This window comes from Pagrus pagrus (genome assembly GCF_965226575.1).
Source record: "Pagrus pagrus genome assembly, chromosome: 20".
NCBI classification, from domain to species: Eukaryota; Metazoa; Chordata; class Actinopteri; order Spariformes; family Sparidae; genus Pagrus; species Pagrus pagrus.
Window position 1 is genome coordinate 841,544 of NC_140207.1, and position 18,804 is coordinate 860,347.

At 46.3% G+C, this 18,804-nt stretch overlaps 1 protein-coding gene across 1 annotated transcript in view; it reads left to right on the forward strand.

The window, feature by feature from the left end:
• The first annotated feature begins 2,043 nt into the window (after positions 1-2,043).
• acvr2ba (activin A receptor type 2Ba) overlaps positions 2,044-18,804 on the forward strand; it is a 29,295-nt gene continuing 12,534 nt past the window's right edge. Inside the window, exon 1 of the mRNA XM_084340067.1 lies at positions 2,044-2,573. Within this exon, the coding sequence (XP_084196193.1) occupies positions 2,522-2,573 (52 nt within the window). The 5' untranslated portion in view covers positions 2,044-2,521. The remainder of the gene's footprint in view (positions 2,574-18,804) is intronic.

Below are 18,804 nucleotides of genomic sequence, written 5' to 3' on the forward strand. Positions count from 1 at the left end.
GGTGAGGAGGTGGGCGGGGCCGGCAGGTAACGTCACCTGGTGGATGGAGGGAGAAGCGCAGGAAATACCGCCACAGGTTACAGTTTTAAATCCTTTTCCTGATATTTGTCGCAGCAGCACAGAGATGAAGACCTGTTGATTACCCATCATGCCTCTGTGGCTGTAACACCCATATCATTTCATTTACACAGTAATTATGCTGCTGGAGGAGTCGAGGACGGGACTGTGTCCCTGTGGTCTGTTTGTGAATGAGACGATGTTTTAACATTTCAAAGTAATAAATTAATAAACTTATTATTCTTTTGTGTTTTATTTTCCTTCAGTGTCATCGGCTCTTGTGCCTGTAAAAGATCTTGAATGTTCCTCCTCTCTCCCTCGGCTCCTGAACGCCTCGTCAGTAGTCCCGCCTTTAATTCAGTAACTCAGTGACATCACACTGCATCACCGTGTCACACATTTGCATAATTTATGCCGTGCATCGTGTTTGGTAGTAACAGTTGATCTAGCTGTCCTTGTGTTGTCTGAGGGGCTGACTCAGGTGTGTGTGAGCTGACCAATCAGAGCAGCCTGGGTATTCAGGAGGAGGGGCCTTTAAGAGACGGGAGCTAAAAGTCAGCCTGCTGTGATGCAGAAGGAAGAAACACTCAATTTTGTTTTGCAATTTTTGCAGAATGACAATCTGAATATGAGCCGAATATCAAGAGAGCAGAGAGTCAACAAAACAAACATTTACACAAAAACATCAATCAAATCAAACGAGACGTCCAGAACACGAAGACGAGGACGAAGACGAGGACGAGTCCCACTGAACGCTGATGTTTGAGTGTCTCTCTCTCTTTAGGAGCCATTTTGGACTTGGTTCAGCTCGGGTGCACCAAACACTGTCAAGTCCGCCAAAACAAAAGGCAGAACATCCGGTCAAGATTATCAAAATAAAAGTGAGTTGTGTTGTATTACTGAGCTGAGCCAACCAACTGAACCCGAGCAGAACAGGTCCAGTCATCATCATCTGCTCCTGATGATATAAAGTCAGGCTCAGTCATCGTCTCCTCCTGATGATATAAAGTCAGGCTCAGTCATCATCTCCTCCTGATTATATAAAGTCAGGCTCAGTCATCGTCTCCTCCTGATGATATAAAGTCAGGCTCAGCCATCGTCTCCTCCTGATGATATAAAGTCAGGCTCAGCCATCGTCTCCTCCTGATGATATAAAGTCAGGCTCAGCCATCGTCTCCTCCTGATGATATAAAGTCAGGCTCAGCCATCATCGTCTCCTCCTGATGATATAAAGTCAGGCTCAGTCATCGTCTCCTCCTGATGATATAAAGTCAGGCTCAGTCATCGTCTCCTCCTGATGATATAAAGTCAGGCTCAGTCATCATCGTCTCCTCCTGATGATATAAAGTCAGGTGAAGTCTCGTAGTCCACAGAACATTTCTGGAGCTTCACAGTGAAACAGAGTTGCAGCGTTCTGCTGAACACCTGAAGCAGCTGGAGATGATTTTAACATCAGATGTCTCCATGCAGCTCGTCTGCAGAAGCCCTGAGTTACTCCAGCTGCTCAGTACCTCCAGCTCTGGAGGACAGTGGGTTCAGATCCAGACCTGCTGGAGTCTCATCAGGTTCTGATCCGGAGCCGTTCACTGACGGGAGCAGAGCTCAGAGTTACTGTTGAACTTGTGGATTTATCTTCACTCCTGTTTATCAGCCTGACTGCAGCAGTGATCCGGAGGTGACCTCCACTGTCGGGTGGTTCTGTTCTGTACTGTTGACTGCTGGAGGGGAAATGGACTTTACTTCATGAAGGTAACGTTACAGAGAGGAGACAGAGAACCAGAACCAGAACCAGAGTCTCTGCTGAGTGCTGACTTCACTCAGAGCCTCAGGACCCTGGAGGAGTTCTCTGGTTTCACTTTTTATCTCAGGCTGTGTGGTCCGCCTGGTGGAGGACGTGAGCAGCTGGAGTTTTATTTTGAAACAGGAAGCAGGTGTTGCTGCAGCAGCTTGACGTCATCCTGCCTGTTTGTCCCCAGCAGCCCCGACCAGAGAGAGAGAGAGCGAGGGAGAGAGAGGACGGGGCGGTGGAGAGAGCTGCACTGATCACAGAGAGAGAGAGGGAGAGCCGGGCTGAGGAGAAGGTCTGCGGGCTCCTTTCACGCCTCTAGCCGCCTTTTGTGAGTGTTTCAGCGGGCTGTGAGTGAGACTGACCCCGGGCTGAGCCGCCGCCGCCGCCCGCCCCGCACGGCTCTGGATCCGCTGGGAACTTCTCCGTAGAGCCTTGTGGAGGAGCAGGAGGAGCAGGAGCAGGAGGAGCAGGAGGAGGCTGGATTATTACACACTGCACACACACACACAAAAGCCCAGTGGACAGACGCACCGTCCCGGAGCCCGGGCCTGGCTGCGGGTCCTGGTTTTACGCAGCGCGTCTGGAACCTGTGTTTTAAATGTTGGAGGAGGATCCGGACGACAGCAGGACCGAACCCGGCGGCGCAGCGGCGACCGCCTCCGACCAGCGGGAATAATGTGGCTCTCCGGGCTGACCTGTGCACTTCTGCTGGGAACTTTGTGTGCAGGTGAGGAGAGGGGGGGGGGGGGAGAGAGAGAGAGAGAGAGAGAGAGAGAGAGAGAGAGAGGGAGGGAGCCGCTGGCCTCATTCTGCTGCTGCTGCGGGTTTGTGGGTGAAAGGGCTGCGGGCTGCGGGTTGCAACACTGACTGCAGCCCGCAAACACCAGAGCAGACACACAGGAGGCTCCAGGCTTTTATTGTGGAGGGACGTTGTTTCTGCACCAAAGTCCAGAGACATTCTGAGCGTTTTTAGGAACACGGAGGGTTGTGTAGTGTTTGTCCAGCAGCAGCACATGGCGACACACACACACACACACACACACACACACACACACACACACACACCAATACTGCAGGAATATTAACGTGTGTGTGTGTGTGTGTGAGGTGGACTGAGGATTGTGTCCTCATTTTGCACCGAAAAAATCCAAGATGTGCGGCTGCAGGTGAGCGCGTGCACGTGATTAGACGACGTGAGGACACCTGTGATGATCCACCTCTGTGTGTGTGTGTGTGTGTGTGTGTGTGTGTGTGTGTGTGTGTGTGCGTGCGTGTGTGAGGAGTCACCTCAGTCCAGCATTTATATTCACTGTCAGTTATTTCGGGGGGCTTGGCTGCAGCCGTGTGTGCGCGCGCGTACGTGTGTGTATATGAGTCTGTGTGTGTGTGTGTGTGTGTGTGTGTGTGTGTGGCTGCAGGCTCCATTGTCTGCTCAGGCATGCAGCCGGATCAATAATCGATCAGCAGAGCTCGAGCCTTTTTCTCAAACAAACAGTAAATCACTGATAACCGGACACATCGATCTCTGCGTCTGGGTCTGTGCACGCGCTGCTCGGTACCGTCCACGCGCGTTTTTACTACGACACACGGCGGGCGGATGAATGAAGCAGCTCGAGGAGCTCGCGGTCATGTGGCCTCGTAGTAGCGGAGAGGAGGCGTGTGCGCGTGCGTGCTGGAAAAATACTACAGACACACACACACACACACACACACACACACACACACACACACACACACACACATGATATGATAAAAGGCATAATGCTCCTGTCATGTTGGTGAAGGTGACGTCAGACAGATACACCTGTAGTGTGTCAGTATGAACATGGACCTTCATCATCATCATCATCATCATCATCATCATCATCATCACACCTCCACTGATGACTCTGTGACGTCACTGTGAGGCATTTCAGGTGATATTTCTGATGTCTGTGTCTCTGAGCTCCAGAAGAGACATTTTGTTTAAGACAGTGTTGTCCTGTTGTTGTTGTTGTTGTTGTTGTTGTTGTTGCTGCTGTGGTCGTCAGTGACATCACAGTGACCTGAGGCTTCATGATGTTTCCTGTCCGTCTCAGTATGACACAGAAGCTTCTGTCTGGTCATTCTTCACCACTTCACCCAAATCCAGACCTCCTCCCGTCACGTTGAAGCTCTGTTGGATTCACAGGAAGTTGTGAGATCCTCCAGCTGAACTCAGCTGAAACTGAACGATGAACTTTGACCCTCTGAGTTTAATTTCATCATTTTTATGATTCTGTGTTTTCGTCTCATTTTTCACTGGATCGGGCTGAAACAGCAGCGAGACGCTGAGCAGACCTGGCAACACGTTCTCATTGAACAACTGCTACAGGAAGTTATTTAAGGAAGTGAGTTTCACTTGAAGGAGGGGTCAAACGCTCACACCTCCACCTCCACCTTCACCTTCACCTCCACCTCCACCTCCACCTTCACCTCCACCTCCACCTTCACCTTCACCTCCACCTCCACCTTCACCTCCACCTCCACCTTCACCTTCACCTTCACCTCCACCTCCACCTTCACCTCCACCTCCACCTCCACCTCCACCTCTACCTCCACCTCCACCTTCACCTCCACCTTCACCTTCACCTCCACCTCCACCTCCATCTTCATCTCCACCTCCACCTCCACCTCCACCTCCAACTTCACTTTCCTGCAACCAAACGTGGTTCTGTGTAGTATTAGTGTAGTTCTGTGTAGTATTAATGTAGTTCTGTGTAGCATTAATGTAGTTCTGTGTAGTATTAGTGTAGTTCTGTGTAGCATTAATGTAGTTCTGTGTAGTATTAGTGTAGTTCTGTGTAGCATTAATGTAGTTCTGTGTAGTATTAGTGTAGTTCTGTGTAGCATTAATGTAGTTCTGTGTAGTATTAGTGTAGTTCTGTGTAGTATTAATGTAGCTCTGTAGTATTAGTGTAGTTCTGTAGTATTAGTGTAGTTCTGTGTAGTATTAGTGTGGTTCTGTGTAGTGTTAATGTAGTTCTGTGTAGTATTAGTGTAGTTCTGTGTAGTATTAGTGTAGTTCTGTAGTATTAGTGTAGTTATGTGTAGTATTAGTGTAGTTCTGTGTAGTATTAGTGTAGTTCTGTGTAGTATTAATGTAGTTCTGTGTAGTATTAGTGTAGTTCTGTAGTATTAGTGTAGTTCTGTAGTATTAGTGTAGTTCTGTGTAGTATTAGTGTAGTTCTGTGTAGTATTAGTGTAGTTCTGTAGTATTAGTGTAGTTATGTGTAGTATTAGTGTAGTTCTATGTAGTATTAATGTAGTTCTGTGTAGTATTAGTGTAGTTCTGTAGTATTAGTGTAGTTCTGTGTAGTATTAGTGTAGTTCTGTGTAGTATTAATGTAGTTCTGTGTAGTATTAGTGTAGTTCTGTAGTATTAGTGTAGTTCTGTGTAGTATTAATGTAGTTCTGTGTAGTATTAGTGTAGTTCTGTAGTATTAGTGTAGTTCTGTGTAGTATTAGTGTAGTTCTGTAGTATTAGTGTAGTTCTGTGTAGTATTAGTGTAGTTCTGTGTAGTATTAATGTAGTTTTGTGTAGTATTAGTGTAGTTCTGTAGTATTAGTGTAGTTCTGTGTAGTATTAGTGTAGTTCTGTAGTATTAGTGTAGTTCTGTGTAGTATTAGTGTAGTTCTGTGTAGTATTAATGTAGTTTTGTGTAGTATTAGTGTAGTTCTGTAGTATTAGTGTAGTTCTGTGTAGTATTAGTGTAGTTCTGTAGTATTAGTGTAGTTCTGTGTAGTATTAGTGTAGTTCTGTGTAGTATTAATGTAGTTCTGTAGTATTAGTGTAGTTCTGTGTAGTATTAGTGTAGTTCTATGTAGTATTAATGTAGTTCTGTAGTATTAGTGTAGTTCTGTGTAGTATTAGTGTAGTTCTATGTAGTATTAATGTAGTTCTGTGTAGTATTAGTGTAGTTCTGTAGTATTAGTGTAGTTCTGTGTAGTATTAGTGTAGTTCTGTAGTATTAGTGTAGTTCTGTGTAGTATTAGTGTAGTTCTGTGTAGTATTAGTGTAGTTCTGTAGTATTAGTGTAGTTCTGTGTAGTATTAATGTAGTTCTGTGTAGTATTAGTGTAGTTCTGTAGTATTAGTGTAGTTCTGTGTAGTATTAGTGTAGTTCTGTAGTATTAGTGTAGTTCTGTGTAGTATTAGTGTAGTTCTGTGTAGTATTAATGTAGTTTTGTGTAGTATTAGTGTAGTTCTGTAGTATTAGTGTAGTTCTGTGTAGTATTAGTGTAGTTCTGTAGTATTAGTGTAGTTCTGTGTAGTATTAGTGTAGTTCTGTGTAGTATTAATGTAGTTCTGTAGTATTAGTGTAGTTCTGTGTAGTATTAGTGTAGTTCTATGTAGTATTAATGTAGTTCTGTAGTATTAGTGTAGTTCTATGTAGTATTAATGTAGTTCTGTAGTATTAGTGTAGTTCTGTGTAGTATTAGTGTCGTTCTGTGTAGTAGACTGATTTAAAGGTGCAGTATGTAAACATTTGTCACCTGTGATGAAAACGTTAAAACCCCAAATATTCAGTTTAATGTGACGAAAGAAAAATGAGATTTTTGATTGATTTTTTTGCTGTTGTGATATTTTACACATGATCACATGACACATTCAGTCTTTGATGTCTGCGGGTCACTAGGGTCATTGTTTACTTCATACTGCTGCAATACTTTTATGATTTCTGAGATCAGCTGACAGGATTTATGTTCTGGCCTCAGTAAACATTCAGCTGTCAGTGGATCAGAACACTCAGAGTATTTCATACCGTCCTGTTTAATACTTCTATAATATTTCTGTGTGAGCGTCGTGTCACAGTGAGTTCATCAAGATGTTTGAAGGGTTATTATATTAAAATAAAAACAGATTCAGAGCCGGCTTCACAATACTGTGATGATATTTATTGACAGACAGATCACTACACACACACACACACACACATATATATATATATAAAAATAAATACTGAACTATATAATATATATATATATATATATATATATATATATATATATATTATATAGTTCAGTATGAGCCCTGAAGAGCTGCAGCAGCAGGTTTGTACAGTCAGAACAAAGAGACTGTTGATCGGCTGCTGTGGAGAAACGGCTTCTTTTTCTGCTCACAGCTTTACCTCCCAATCAATACACACACACACACACACACACACACACACACACACACACACACACACAGGCACTGCAGCAATCTGGTGATAAATTGTACATGGAGACTGAATTGATACGGGATTTCTGATCAATACCTTTATTCTCCACTCGAAGACATTTAGAAGATGAAACTAAAATAATTCCTGTCAGTTTTTGTTGTTTTATCAAAAAGTCTCAGCCTCAGCCTCAGTCTCAGCCTCAGTCTCAGCCTCAGCCTCAGTCTCAGTCTCAGCCTGTCTCAGTCTCAGCCTGTCTCAGTCTCAGCCTCAGCCTCAGCCTCAGTCTCAGTCTCAGCCTCAGCCTCAGCCTCAGCCTGTCTCAGCCTCAGCCTCAGTCTCAGCCTCAGCCTCAGTCTCAGCCTCAGCCTCAGTCTCAGCCTGTCTCAGTCTCAGCCTGTCTCAGTCTCAGCCTCAGCCTCAGTCTCTGTCTCAGCCTCAGTCTCAGTCTCAGTCTCAGCCTGTCTCAGTCTCAGCCTGTCTCAGCCTCAGCCTCAGTCTCAGCCTCAGCCTCAGTCTCAGCCTCAGTCTCAGCCTGTCTCAGCCTCAGCCTCAGCCTCAGTCTCAGCCTGTCTCAGCCTCAGCCTCAGTCTCAGCCTCAGTCTCAGTCTCAGCCTGTCTCAGCCTGTCTCAGCCTCAGTCTCAGTCTCAGCCTCAGCCTCAGTCTCAGCCTCAGTCTCAGCCTCAGCCTCAGTCTCAGTCTGTCTCAGTCTCAGCCTGTCTCAGTCTCAGCCTCAGCCTCAGCCTCAGTCTCAGTCTCAGTCTCAGCCTGTCTCAGTCTCAGCCTCAGCCTCAGTCTCAGTCTCAGCCTGTCTCAGTCTCAGCCTGTCTCAGCCTCAGCCTCAGTCTCAGCCTCAGCCTCAGCCTCAGTCTCAGCCTGTCTCAGCCTCAGCCTCAGCCTCAGTCTCAGCCTCAGCCTCAGTCTCAGCCTCAGCCTCTGCCTCAGTCTCAGCCTGTCTCAGCCTGTCTCAGTCTCAGCCTGTCTCAGTCTCAGCCTCAGTCTCAGCCTCAGCCTCAGTCTCAGCCTCAGCCTCTGCCTCAGTCTCAGCCTGTCTCAGCCTCAGCCTCAGTCTCAGCCTGTCTCAGTCTCAGCCTCAGCCTCAGCCTCAGTCTCAGCCTCAGCCTCAGTCTCAGCCTCAGCCTCAGCCTCAGCCTGTCTCAGCCTGTCTCAGCCTCAGTCTCAGCCTCAGCCTCAGTCTCAGCCGAGACAGTCAGTCACTAGTCCGGGCCCTAAGTTGAACGAGCCGAACGTGTTCAGACCCACAGAACTTTATTTAAATGATGCAGAAACCACAGTTTCCTCCGACAACACGCGTGTCCGTCTGTCTGATGCAGCAGACCGATGGGACGACACCAACGTGGAGGAAACAAACAGTGTTGAAACAGCAGACGGTTTGTGCTGCTCGTCTGAAGCTTCCTTTGTGTTGCTGCTGCTGCCGGCTGTTTGATGTAAATCTAAAATTAGAGAAGATTTGGGAGCGTTTGTGTTGCGGAGGCCTGACTCTGCCCTCTCACCACCACGACTCCCTGCAGGCCTGAACACCAGCAGAGGGGGCGAGGGGGTGCACGGTGGGGGATGGGTTGCCCGTAGCTACAAGCAAGATTTAAAGGACCAGTGCCTGTTTTTTTCTCCTCCCCTAAGATTGATGACATGAGGTCAAGAGGAGGAGGAGGAGGAGGAGGGGGAGACGAGGGGAGGAGAGGGGGAGGTGCCGGGTCAAGAGCAGACCCAGAGGGAGAAACAGAGATGTGAAACCAGGTTCGATGTGTTGTGGAGCCGAGGAGCGTTCAGGAACACAAACGTCAGCAGGAGATAAAACCAGGAGCTTCACATCTATTAAACAACCGCTGGTTAATGTAAAGTTAATATTTATGGCTCCTCTGAGGAGAACAGAGGCTGTTAGCCACGTTAGCACCACGTTAGCGCTGGAGCTCCATCTGTCCGTCCAACACTTCTGTTCACACCCAAACATCTCAGCAACTAGAGGAGAGATTGGGACGTGTGTGTTTCCCTTAGGACTGAAATGAATCTGCTGCTGCTCGAGTGCCATGTCAGCATGCTGATGTTAGCATGCTGATGTTAGCATGCTAGCATTGGTCCCAGCCTCTGAGCTGCTGGAGCGGCTTCGTGTCTCTGACCGACGTGTTAACGAACAGAAAACATCCTGATTTTAAAACAACAGTCGGGTCGGTTCATCGCTCTTAAATGATGATTTAAGTGAAGTTTTGTGTTTACAACTACAATTCGTACATATTGCAGCTTTTAAAGGACTGTTTCACATTATAACACAGATTCAGGTTCTGTTGAAGACCCAGAGGACAGACGTTTACATGAGATGGTTCTGGTTCTGATAGTATCATCGACTACACGTTGGTTTCAGTGTTGTTGATCCTCCTCCAGTGATCTCGCTCTGACACGTTTTGTCTCTGAACAAAGATGTGATGTGAACCTTTGAGCGTCCGTCAGACGTCTGCTGCTGTTTACAGTAACTGAGCTGCAGCGGAGGCGTTTCATTACGCTCATTGCTCTCTGTGATATACGACTGGAGCTCAGCTGACCTGCTTTCTCAGCGATCAATACTGTGGGTAGAGGAGGAGACCCTGTTTTTATTGTGCACACACACACACACACACACACACACACACACACACACACACACACACACACACACACACTCACACACACCATGAGGCCTGCAGAGGTTTCTTTGTGCTCACATGTTGTAGAGTGACGCTGTGTGTTGGGAGAACAGACAGAATTGAACCCCTGACTTTAGTGCCTTGCTCCAGACGCTGAGGAGTTTCTTTAAAACACATTTAAAGCTGTTTTTTTCTTCAGTGGTGTTCAGATCTGTCACAGGAGACGTGACTGTGGTGGAACCGGATCAGAATCTGAATGAGAGCTGGAAAGTCGAGCTGCTTTCAGAACTCTGTGTTCACAGGAAATCTGTAGTTTGTCTCTCAAACTCGGCTGGAGATGTCCCCGTGTCTCATCACACATACCAGGTCCAAAGATACTTTGGCCATTTCAGAAGGACCTGGTCTGAAATAAGTGAAATGTTTCAAATCAGGAACATATATGATCAGAGAACCAAGAAATGATGTGATGTGAGTGAGGAGTTCCTCAGGGAGCCGTGCTGGGTCCCCTGTGGTCTCAGGACCTGGTGGGTGTAGAGGCTGATGGTGAGGTGGATGTAGAGGTGGATGGTGAGGTGGATGTAGAGGTGGATGAAGAGGTGGATGTAGAGGTGGATGGTGAGGTGGATGTAGAGGTGGATGGTGAGGTGGATGTAGAGGTGGATGAAGAGGTGGATATAGAGGTGGATGTAGAGGTGGATGAAGAGGTGGATGAAGAGGTGGATGTAGAGGTGGATGAAGAGGTGGATGAAGAGGTGGATGTAGAGGTGGATGGTGAGGTGGATGTAGAGGTGGATGGTGAGGTGGATGTAGAGGTGGATGAAGAGGTGGATGTAGAGGTGGATGGTGAGGTGGATGGTGAGGTGGATGAAGAGGTGGATGTAGAGGTGGATGGTGAGGTGGATGGTGAGGTGGATGAAGAGGTGGATGTAGAGGTGGATGAAGAGGTGGATGTAGAGGTGGATGTTGAGGTGGATGGTGAGGTAGATGTAGAGGTGGATGGTGAGGTGGATGGTGAGGTGGATGTAGAGGTGGATGGTGAGGTGGATGGTGAGGTGGATGGTGAGGTGGATGAAGAGGTGGATGGTGAGGTGGATGTAGAGGTGGATGTTGAGGTGGATGGTGAGGTGGATGTAGAGGCTGATGTGGAGGTGGATAAAGAGGTGGATGTAGAGGTGGATGGTGAGGTGGATGTAGAGGTGGATGTAGAGGTGGATGTAGAGGTGGATGAAGAGGTGGATGTAGAGGTGGATGTAGAGGTGGATGTAGAGGTGGATGAAGAGGTGGATGAAGAGGTGGATGTAGAGGTGGATGGTGAGACTGTTCACACTGCAGCTTTACGACCAGAGAGAGGGAGAGGGGTGACACCAGATGATCACTATTGATCACAGATTATTGTGATTATTTAATCTGAACACTTAGTGATTTGAAGTCAAAGCACACACACACACACACACACACACACACACACACACACAGTTGGAGTGAGAAGCAGCGTCCAGACAGTCAAACAGACGCTTCATCAGCAGATTAATAATCTGATTACAACCAGATTAAGACGATTGTTGCAGTCCAAACATCGTCACTGGGTGGTAACTGGTTTCATGCTTTATATTCTGGGCCAGCTGCTGAAGTTCTGGTTTAAATGGAGCGGCTCCTCCCTGAAGCTAAATAAAAATATCTGCTCAGAGTTCAGAACCAGGTTCAGGACGTCTGCTGGGAAGCTATCAGGAAGTTTCAGCCCTGGTGTTCAACACATGATTCATTTATGTATTTATAATTAAAATTAAATTTACTGAGTCTAAAAATATCAGAAAGAGCCTCAGAAATACCTGAAGAGTCAAACTGACTGACTGAGAGCTGCCAATCAGACAGTGAGGCAGAATAATCAGATCAATCAGTCCGATAGGCTCATAATCTGATCAATAATCATTGTCCCTGTTAAGATGTTGATGTTTTATCTCGAGGTTTTCTTTAACTGAATACTGCAGAGTCCTGCTGCTGTCAGAGAACATGATGAAACAGTAGACCAGACAGAGTGGATCATCTCACCAGTTTAACATCTTTGTGTCCTCAAGCAGCTGATTTAATTTGAAAATATTTAAGTTTTTGGACAGAAATGTGGGTTTTCATCCAAATTTTGGCCAAGTGTCACTTCCTGCTCTGTCTGAAACAAACCCGTCCATCACTGAGACAAACAGACTCCATGTTTCTCCTCAAAGACAGAAAGAAGTTCATGCAGAACATTTGCTGAATTTACAAGAAGGAACAAATCAGTCAGAATCAGTCAGAGACAGAGTTTCACACAGTTTATAAAGTGTCTCCAACTCAACAACTCACTAAACTGACACATTTGTTAAGGGAGTCTGGGGACAAAGAAGTAGCCTATACTGGTTACTGTTTAGTGTGTTTGTAAAATGTGACATGTTTAGATCAATAACATGTTTCTTCTTTCATAAATTGAGTGTAAATGGTGAAATCAGTGTAAACAGTGTGTTCAAACAGCTGCTAAATGTTGGCAGGTAAGACTTTAGCACTTTAGACACAGAAGCAGACAGGCTGGTACAGCCATGCTGCCACAAACTGACACTTTGTACAAGGAAACAAACAACTGACTGTTTTCATTTAATGCTGAATTTACAAGAAGGAGACAATGATTCAGAGTCTGTCAGAGACAGAGTTTCACTACGTTAGAGAGTTTGTTTAAACTCAACAACTCTTAAAATCACCACATTTGTTAAGGGAGTCTGGTGATGTTGTGTTACTGGTTCAGGTAAATGAAACACGTTGAATAAGTCAGTGTTCAGTCGGTCATGTGGGACAACAAGCCGCTGCTTCACCTGATAAGCTGTGTGTGTGTGTGTGTGTGTGTGTGTGTGTACCTGGACAGATAAAGTGTTATCTTGCCATTTGGGCCCACAGCACACAGTGCAACAATAGAGTACAGGACACTTTATCAAAACACACAGACACACACTGCAGGGACGTGTCCAGCGCCTTTCCAAGCGGTCCAATCAGACGGCAGCGCTGTCCGTGCTCATGGTCTAGAGTAACAGCAGTAAGTGGCTGAGTGTGGGTCTGCATTGTGTTGCTGGCTGTAAAGTGTGGTGCCTCGCTGTGACAGATGGGGGGGGCGGGGGGACGGGGGGGGCGAGGGGGGGTCCACCGCTCTCTTTCATTGACAAACTGACGGCTCTCAGGGGCCCAGACACCCCCCCCCCCTCCCCCCTCCCCCCTCTCGTTTGTTTCCTCTCTCGCCCGAGGACCAGAGGAATGACTCTCTCTCTGCTGCCATTTGTCCAGGATGGGGGCCCAGTGTGTGTGTGTGTGTGTGTGTGTGTGTGTGTGTGTGTGTGTGTCCTGTCTGCTCTCAGAGACGACGGGGGCAGATGTTGTCTGGACAACAACAACAACAAAACACACACGCACACACACGCACGCACACACACACGCACACACACACACACTCGCACACACACACGCACGCACACACACACACACACACAGACACACACACACACAAGCACACACACACACACGCACACACACACACACACACACACACTGGTTGCATCACACTGAACTTCTCCAGTTATCAGCTGTTTAAACGTGAGCGGTCACGTGCACACTTGGCCTCGTGCACACTCACATGTGTCTGGTGTTTTATCTGCAGCAGCTCGTCCTCCAGGAGACGTTCGGGCCGACCCAGTGAGCTTTTAGCAGTTTCAGGATGTCACCGGTGTGGTTGAAGGGTCCCATTGGTGCTGAAGGGGTGTCGTTGTGACTTTTAGGGGGTCGCTGGGTTTTTGAGTCCACAGGGGGTTGTTGATGGTCCTGACATTGGACGACGGTTGGCCGATGCTGAGAACAACTTGGTGACAAATTAATTCGGACATGGAGCCATAAAACTCCTTAAAGTAGCCTTGGAACCAGCCAGAACCCCCTGCAGAGCCCACCCAACAGACCCAGACCCTCTTTGAAGACACTGGTCACCTCAAAGACCAATCAACCCAATCCAGGAACTCTCAGAACCCCTTAAATCCCCCTACACCACCTGTCAGGCCCAGACACACCAAACCCACATTAAACAGAACCAGCAGTGACGAAGGCCGACTGCTGGCCAAGGTTCTTCAGGAGGAAAGTCCTGGTGGGTCTCCTGCTGCTTCCTAAACGGGTCTTTGGAAGCAGAATCAGAAGAGGTGTGTGTTTGGTTCTTGTTGGAACAGACAGATGAAGACAGAACTCACTTCATAGACGTCCAGACGTTCCTTTGTCTTGTTCGACGTGTCTCAGTGTTTCAGTCTCAGTGTTTCAGTCTCAGTGTGTTTCAGTCTCAGTGTTTCAGTCTCAGTGTGTTTCAGTCTCAGTGTGTTTCAGTCTCAGTGTGTTTCAGTCTCAGTGTTTCAGTCTCAGTGTTTCAGTCTCAGTGTGTTTCAGTCTCAGTGTTTCAGTCTGTGTTTCAGTCTCAGTGTGTTTCAGTCTCAGTGTTTCAGTCTCAGTGTTTCAGTCTCAGTGTGTTTCAGTCTCAGTGTTTCAGTCTCAGTGTTTCAGTCTCAGTGTGTTTCAGTCTCAGTGTTTCAGTCTCAGTGTTTCAGTCTCAGTGTGTTTCAGTCTCAGTGTGTTTCAGTCTCAGTGTGTTTCAGTCTCAGTGTTTCAGTCTCAGTGTTTCAGTCTCAGTGTGTTTCAGTCTCAGTGTTTCAGTCTCAGTGTTTCAGTCTCAGTGTGTTTCAGTCTCAGTGTTTCAGTCTCAGTGTTTCAGTCTCAGTGTGTTTCAGTCTCAGTGTGTTTCAGTCTCAGTGTTTCAGTCTCAGTGTGTTTCAGTCTCAGTGTTTCAGTCTCAGTGTGTTTCAGTCTCAGTGTTTCAGTCTCAGTGTTTCAGTCTCAGTGTGTTTCAGTCTCAGTGTTTCAGTCTCAGTGTTTCAGTCTCAGTGTGTTTCAGTCTCAGTGTGTTTCAGTCTCAGTGTTTCAGTCTCAGTGTTTCAGTCTGTGTTTCAGTCTCAGTGTGTTTCAGTCTCAGTGTTTCAGTCTCAGTGTGTTTCAGTCTCAGTGTTTCAGTCTCAGTGTGTTTCAGTCTCAGTGTGTTTCAGTCTCAGTGTTTCAGTCTGTGTTTCAGTCTCAGTGTGTTTCAGTCTCAGTGTTTCAGTCTCAGTGTGTTTCAGTCTCAGTGTTTCAGTCTCAGTGTGTTTCAGTCTCAGTGTTTCAGTCTCAGTGTGTTTCAGTCTCAGTGTTTCAGTCTCAGTGTGTTTCAGTCTCAGTGTTTCAGTCTCAGTGTTTCAGTCTGTGTTTCAGTCTCAGTGTGTTTCAGTCTCAGTGTTTCAGTCTCAGTGTTTCAGTCTCAGTGTGTTTCAGTCTCAGTGTTTCAGTCTCAGTGTGTTTCAGTCTCAGTGTTTCAGTCTCAGTGTGTTTCAGTCTCAGTGTTTCAGTCTCAGTGTGTTTCAGTCTCAGTGTGTTTCAGTCTCAGTGTTTCAGTCTCAGTGTGTTTCAGTCTCAGTGTTTCAGTCTGTGTTTCAGTCTCAGTGTGTTTCAGTCTCAGTGTTTCAGTCTCAGTGTGTTTCAGTCTCAGTGTGTTTCAGTCTCAGTGTTTCAGTCTCAGTGTGTTTCAGTCTCAGTGTTTCAGTCTCAGTGTTTCAGTCTCAGTGTGTTTCAGTCTCAGTGTGTTTCAGTCTCAGTGTTTCAGTCTCAGTGTGTTTCAGTCTCAGTGTTTCAGTCTCAGTGTTTCAGTCTCAGTGTTACTGTCAGTGTTTCAGTCTCAGTGTGTTTCAGTCTCAGTGTTTCAGTCTCAGTGTTTTTCAGTCTCAGTGTTTCAGTCTCAGTGTTTCAGTCTCAGTGTGTTTCAGTCTCAGTGTTTCAGTCTCAGTGTGTTTCAGTCTCAGTGTGTTTCAGTCTCAGTGTTTCAGTCTCAGTGTGTTTCAGTCTCAGTGTTTCAGTCTCAGTGTGTTTCAGTCTCAGTGTTTCAGTCTCAGTGTGTTTCAGTCTCAGTGTTTCAGTCTCAGTGTGTTTCAGTCTCAGTGTTTCAGTCTCAGTGTGTTTCAGTCTCAGTGTTTCAGTCTCAGTGTTTCAGTCTCAGTGTGTTTCAGTCTCAGTGTTTCAGTCTCAGTGTGTTTCAGTCTCAGTGTGTTTTAGTCTCAGTGTGTTTCAGTCTCAGTGTTTCAGTCTCAGTGTTTCAGTCTCAGTGTGTTTCAGTCTCAGTGTTTCAGTCTCAGTGTTTCAGTCTCAGTGTGTTTCAGGCTCAGTGTTTCAGTCTCAGTGTGTTTCAGTCTCAGTGTTTCAGTCTCAGTGTGTTTCAGTCTCAGTGTTTCAGTCTCAGTGTTTCAGTCTCAGTGTGTTTCAGTCTCAGTGTTTCAGTCTCAGTGTGTTTCAGTCTCAGTGTTTCAGTCTCAGTGTTTCAGTCTCAGTGTGTTTCAGTCTCAGTGTTTCAGTCTCAGTGTTTCAGTCTCAGTGTGTTTCAGTCTCAGTGTTTCAGTCTCAGTGTGTTTCAGTCTCAGTGTTTCAGTCTCAGTGTGTTTCAGTCTCAGTGTTTCAGTCTCAGTGTGTTTCAGTCTCAGTGTTTCAGTCTCAGTGTTTCAGTCTCAGTGTTACTGTCAGATGGATTTCCATTAAAGAGGAAGACGCTGACTGACTTTGTGATCCTCCATCAGGTCATCAGGTTTGAAGACTCTCAAAATCATGTGATTTGTTAATGGAGTCTGGTGATATTGTGGTTTCTGGTTCAGTTCTGCTGTGTTCCAGCTGGTTCTGCCAATTCAAACCAGTTTATGTTCTATATTTTAGATTTAACATGAAAGGTTGATCTTTTAGTACTGATCCAAACTGATGGAACTGATCCAAGAACAGATGCATCAACGATCTGAAGTGTCGATGCGACTCTGAGCTTTTCTTCATTTTCCTGCCTCTGACTCATTTTCAGCGTCAGTGTGTTGAAGTGAACCTTGAACGTGTTTCTGTCTGATCCGGTCCAAGTGGTGCTGAAACGAAGTGATGAAGGCCGGACGAGCAGAAGTTCTCTTTGTTGTTCTCTGTGCAGCGATGAGGCCCGCTGTCTCCGAGGTCGACTCTTTGTCTGCAGGCGACTGGCTGTGATTGATGGCACTTACAGCTGGTGTGTGTGTGCGTGTGCGTGTGCGTGTGCGTGTGTGTGTGTGTGTGTGATGGAGTTCTGGTTAATGACGAGCTCTCTCAGTCTTTCTTTTCTCGTCCTCTTATCGTTTTCTCAGAGAAACGCTTCAGCAGCGTCGAGGCTGAGTGGTGGGTGGCTATAAATAGAGGCAGTGTGTGTGTGTGTGTGTGTGTGTGTGTGTGTGTGTGTGTGTGTGTGTGTGAGTTTGGGGAGGGGAAACCCGTTCTGGGATCCAGCTGGATGAGGTCCAGGACTTGCCTGAGAGTCTGTGCACGTTTGTTTCAGACTTTATTGAACTTTGTTGAATTCACCCTGTCGACCAATAGAGAGCCAGAATCATGACGTCACTTCCTGTTTGGTTCCCTTGTTGTCCTCCTGACAATCAGAAAACATCTGAAGCTTCATGACTTTAACATCTGCTGTCATTTTATTTTGTTAACGTATTCTGTACATATCTACTTCCTGTCCGTCCTGAACAGTGTCCCCTCCTCTGTCGCTCTTCTGTATTTTGAGGACAACAGAGCATAAACACTAATATGTTTACTTATTGTGATGTCATTTCTCTCAGCATCTTCAAATCTCCACAAAATCTGAACAACCTGAACTAAAAGTGAATAAACTGTAATAACTGATCAAAGTCATGAAATGTCAGGATGGAAACAAAACCTCCTGCTGACCTCTCTTCATCACCACGGCAACAAAGACAATAAAAGAATAAATAAGAACTACAAAATGCACTTTAATAAAAACTACAGACTGAAACAGCAACGCTCACATAAAAACATCCAGTCAGCTCACAAACTGTGTGTGAGGAGTTCCCATGGCTTTGCATCTCATGTTGCCCTGTGATCTCACTAACATGTGCACACACACACACACACACACACACACACAGACACACACACACACACACATAGACACACACACACACATAGACACACACACACACACACTTGGCCTGGCAGATGCCTTTATATGTGTGTGTGTGACCTCTGACCTTTGTGTCTGGAGCGAACAAAGACTCTTAATAATTCGTCTGCAGTCATTTTGCATGATAAAGTCTCACACACACACACACACACACACACACACACTCTGAGCGATCTGCATTTCACACACGTCTGTATCCATATCATCAGGAAACACAGGAGGTCAGAGGTCACACACACGCAGGGCGGCCATGTTAATGTGTGATGTGATGATGTGATGTCGCTGCAGCTGTCTCAGCTCACGACCAATCAGATGAGAGTGTGACGTGTCAAAGGTCATGAGAACGCTGCAGAGCTGCAGATGGAGAGAAATTAATAAAGGATGATTCCACCTAATACGTCTTTAAAGGAACAGTTCACACAAAAACAGTCACTCAGTCATCGTCTCCTCCTGATGATATAAAGTCAGGCTCAGCCATCATCTCCTCCTGATGATATAAAGTCAGGCTCAGCCATCGTCTCCTCCTGATGATATAAAGTCAGGCTCAGCCATCGTCTCCTCCTGATGATATAAAGTCAGGCTCAGCCATCGTCTCCTCCTGATGATATAAAGTCAGGCTCAGTCATCGTCTCCTCCTGATGATATAAAGTCAGGCTCAGTCATCGTCTCCTCCTGATGATATAAAGTCAGGCTCAGCCATCGTCTCCTCCTGATGATATAAAGTCAGGCTCAGTCATCGTCTCCTCCTGATGATATAAAGTCAGGCTCAGTCATCGTCTCCTCCTGATGATATAAAGTCAGGCTCAGTCATCGTCTCCTCCTGATGATATAAAGTCAGGCTCAGTCATCGTCTCCTCCTGATGATATAAAGTCAGGCTCAGTCATCGTCTCCTCCTGATGATATAAAGTCAGGCTCAGCCATCGTCTCCTCCTGATGATATAAAGTTAGGCTCAGTCATCGTCTCCTCCTGATGATATAAAGTCAGGCTCAGCCATCATCTCCTCCTGATGATATAAAGTCAGGCTCAGTCATCATCTCCTCAAACTAAAGAGCGACAGGTTGATGACGTCACCACTTTTATGGATCCTTTATTT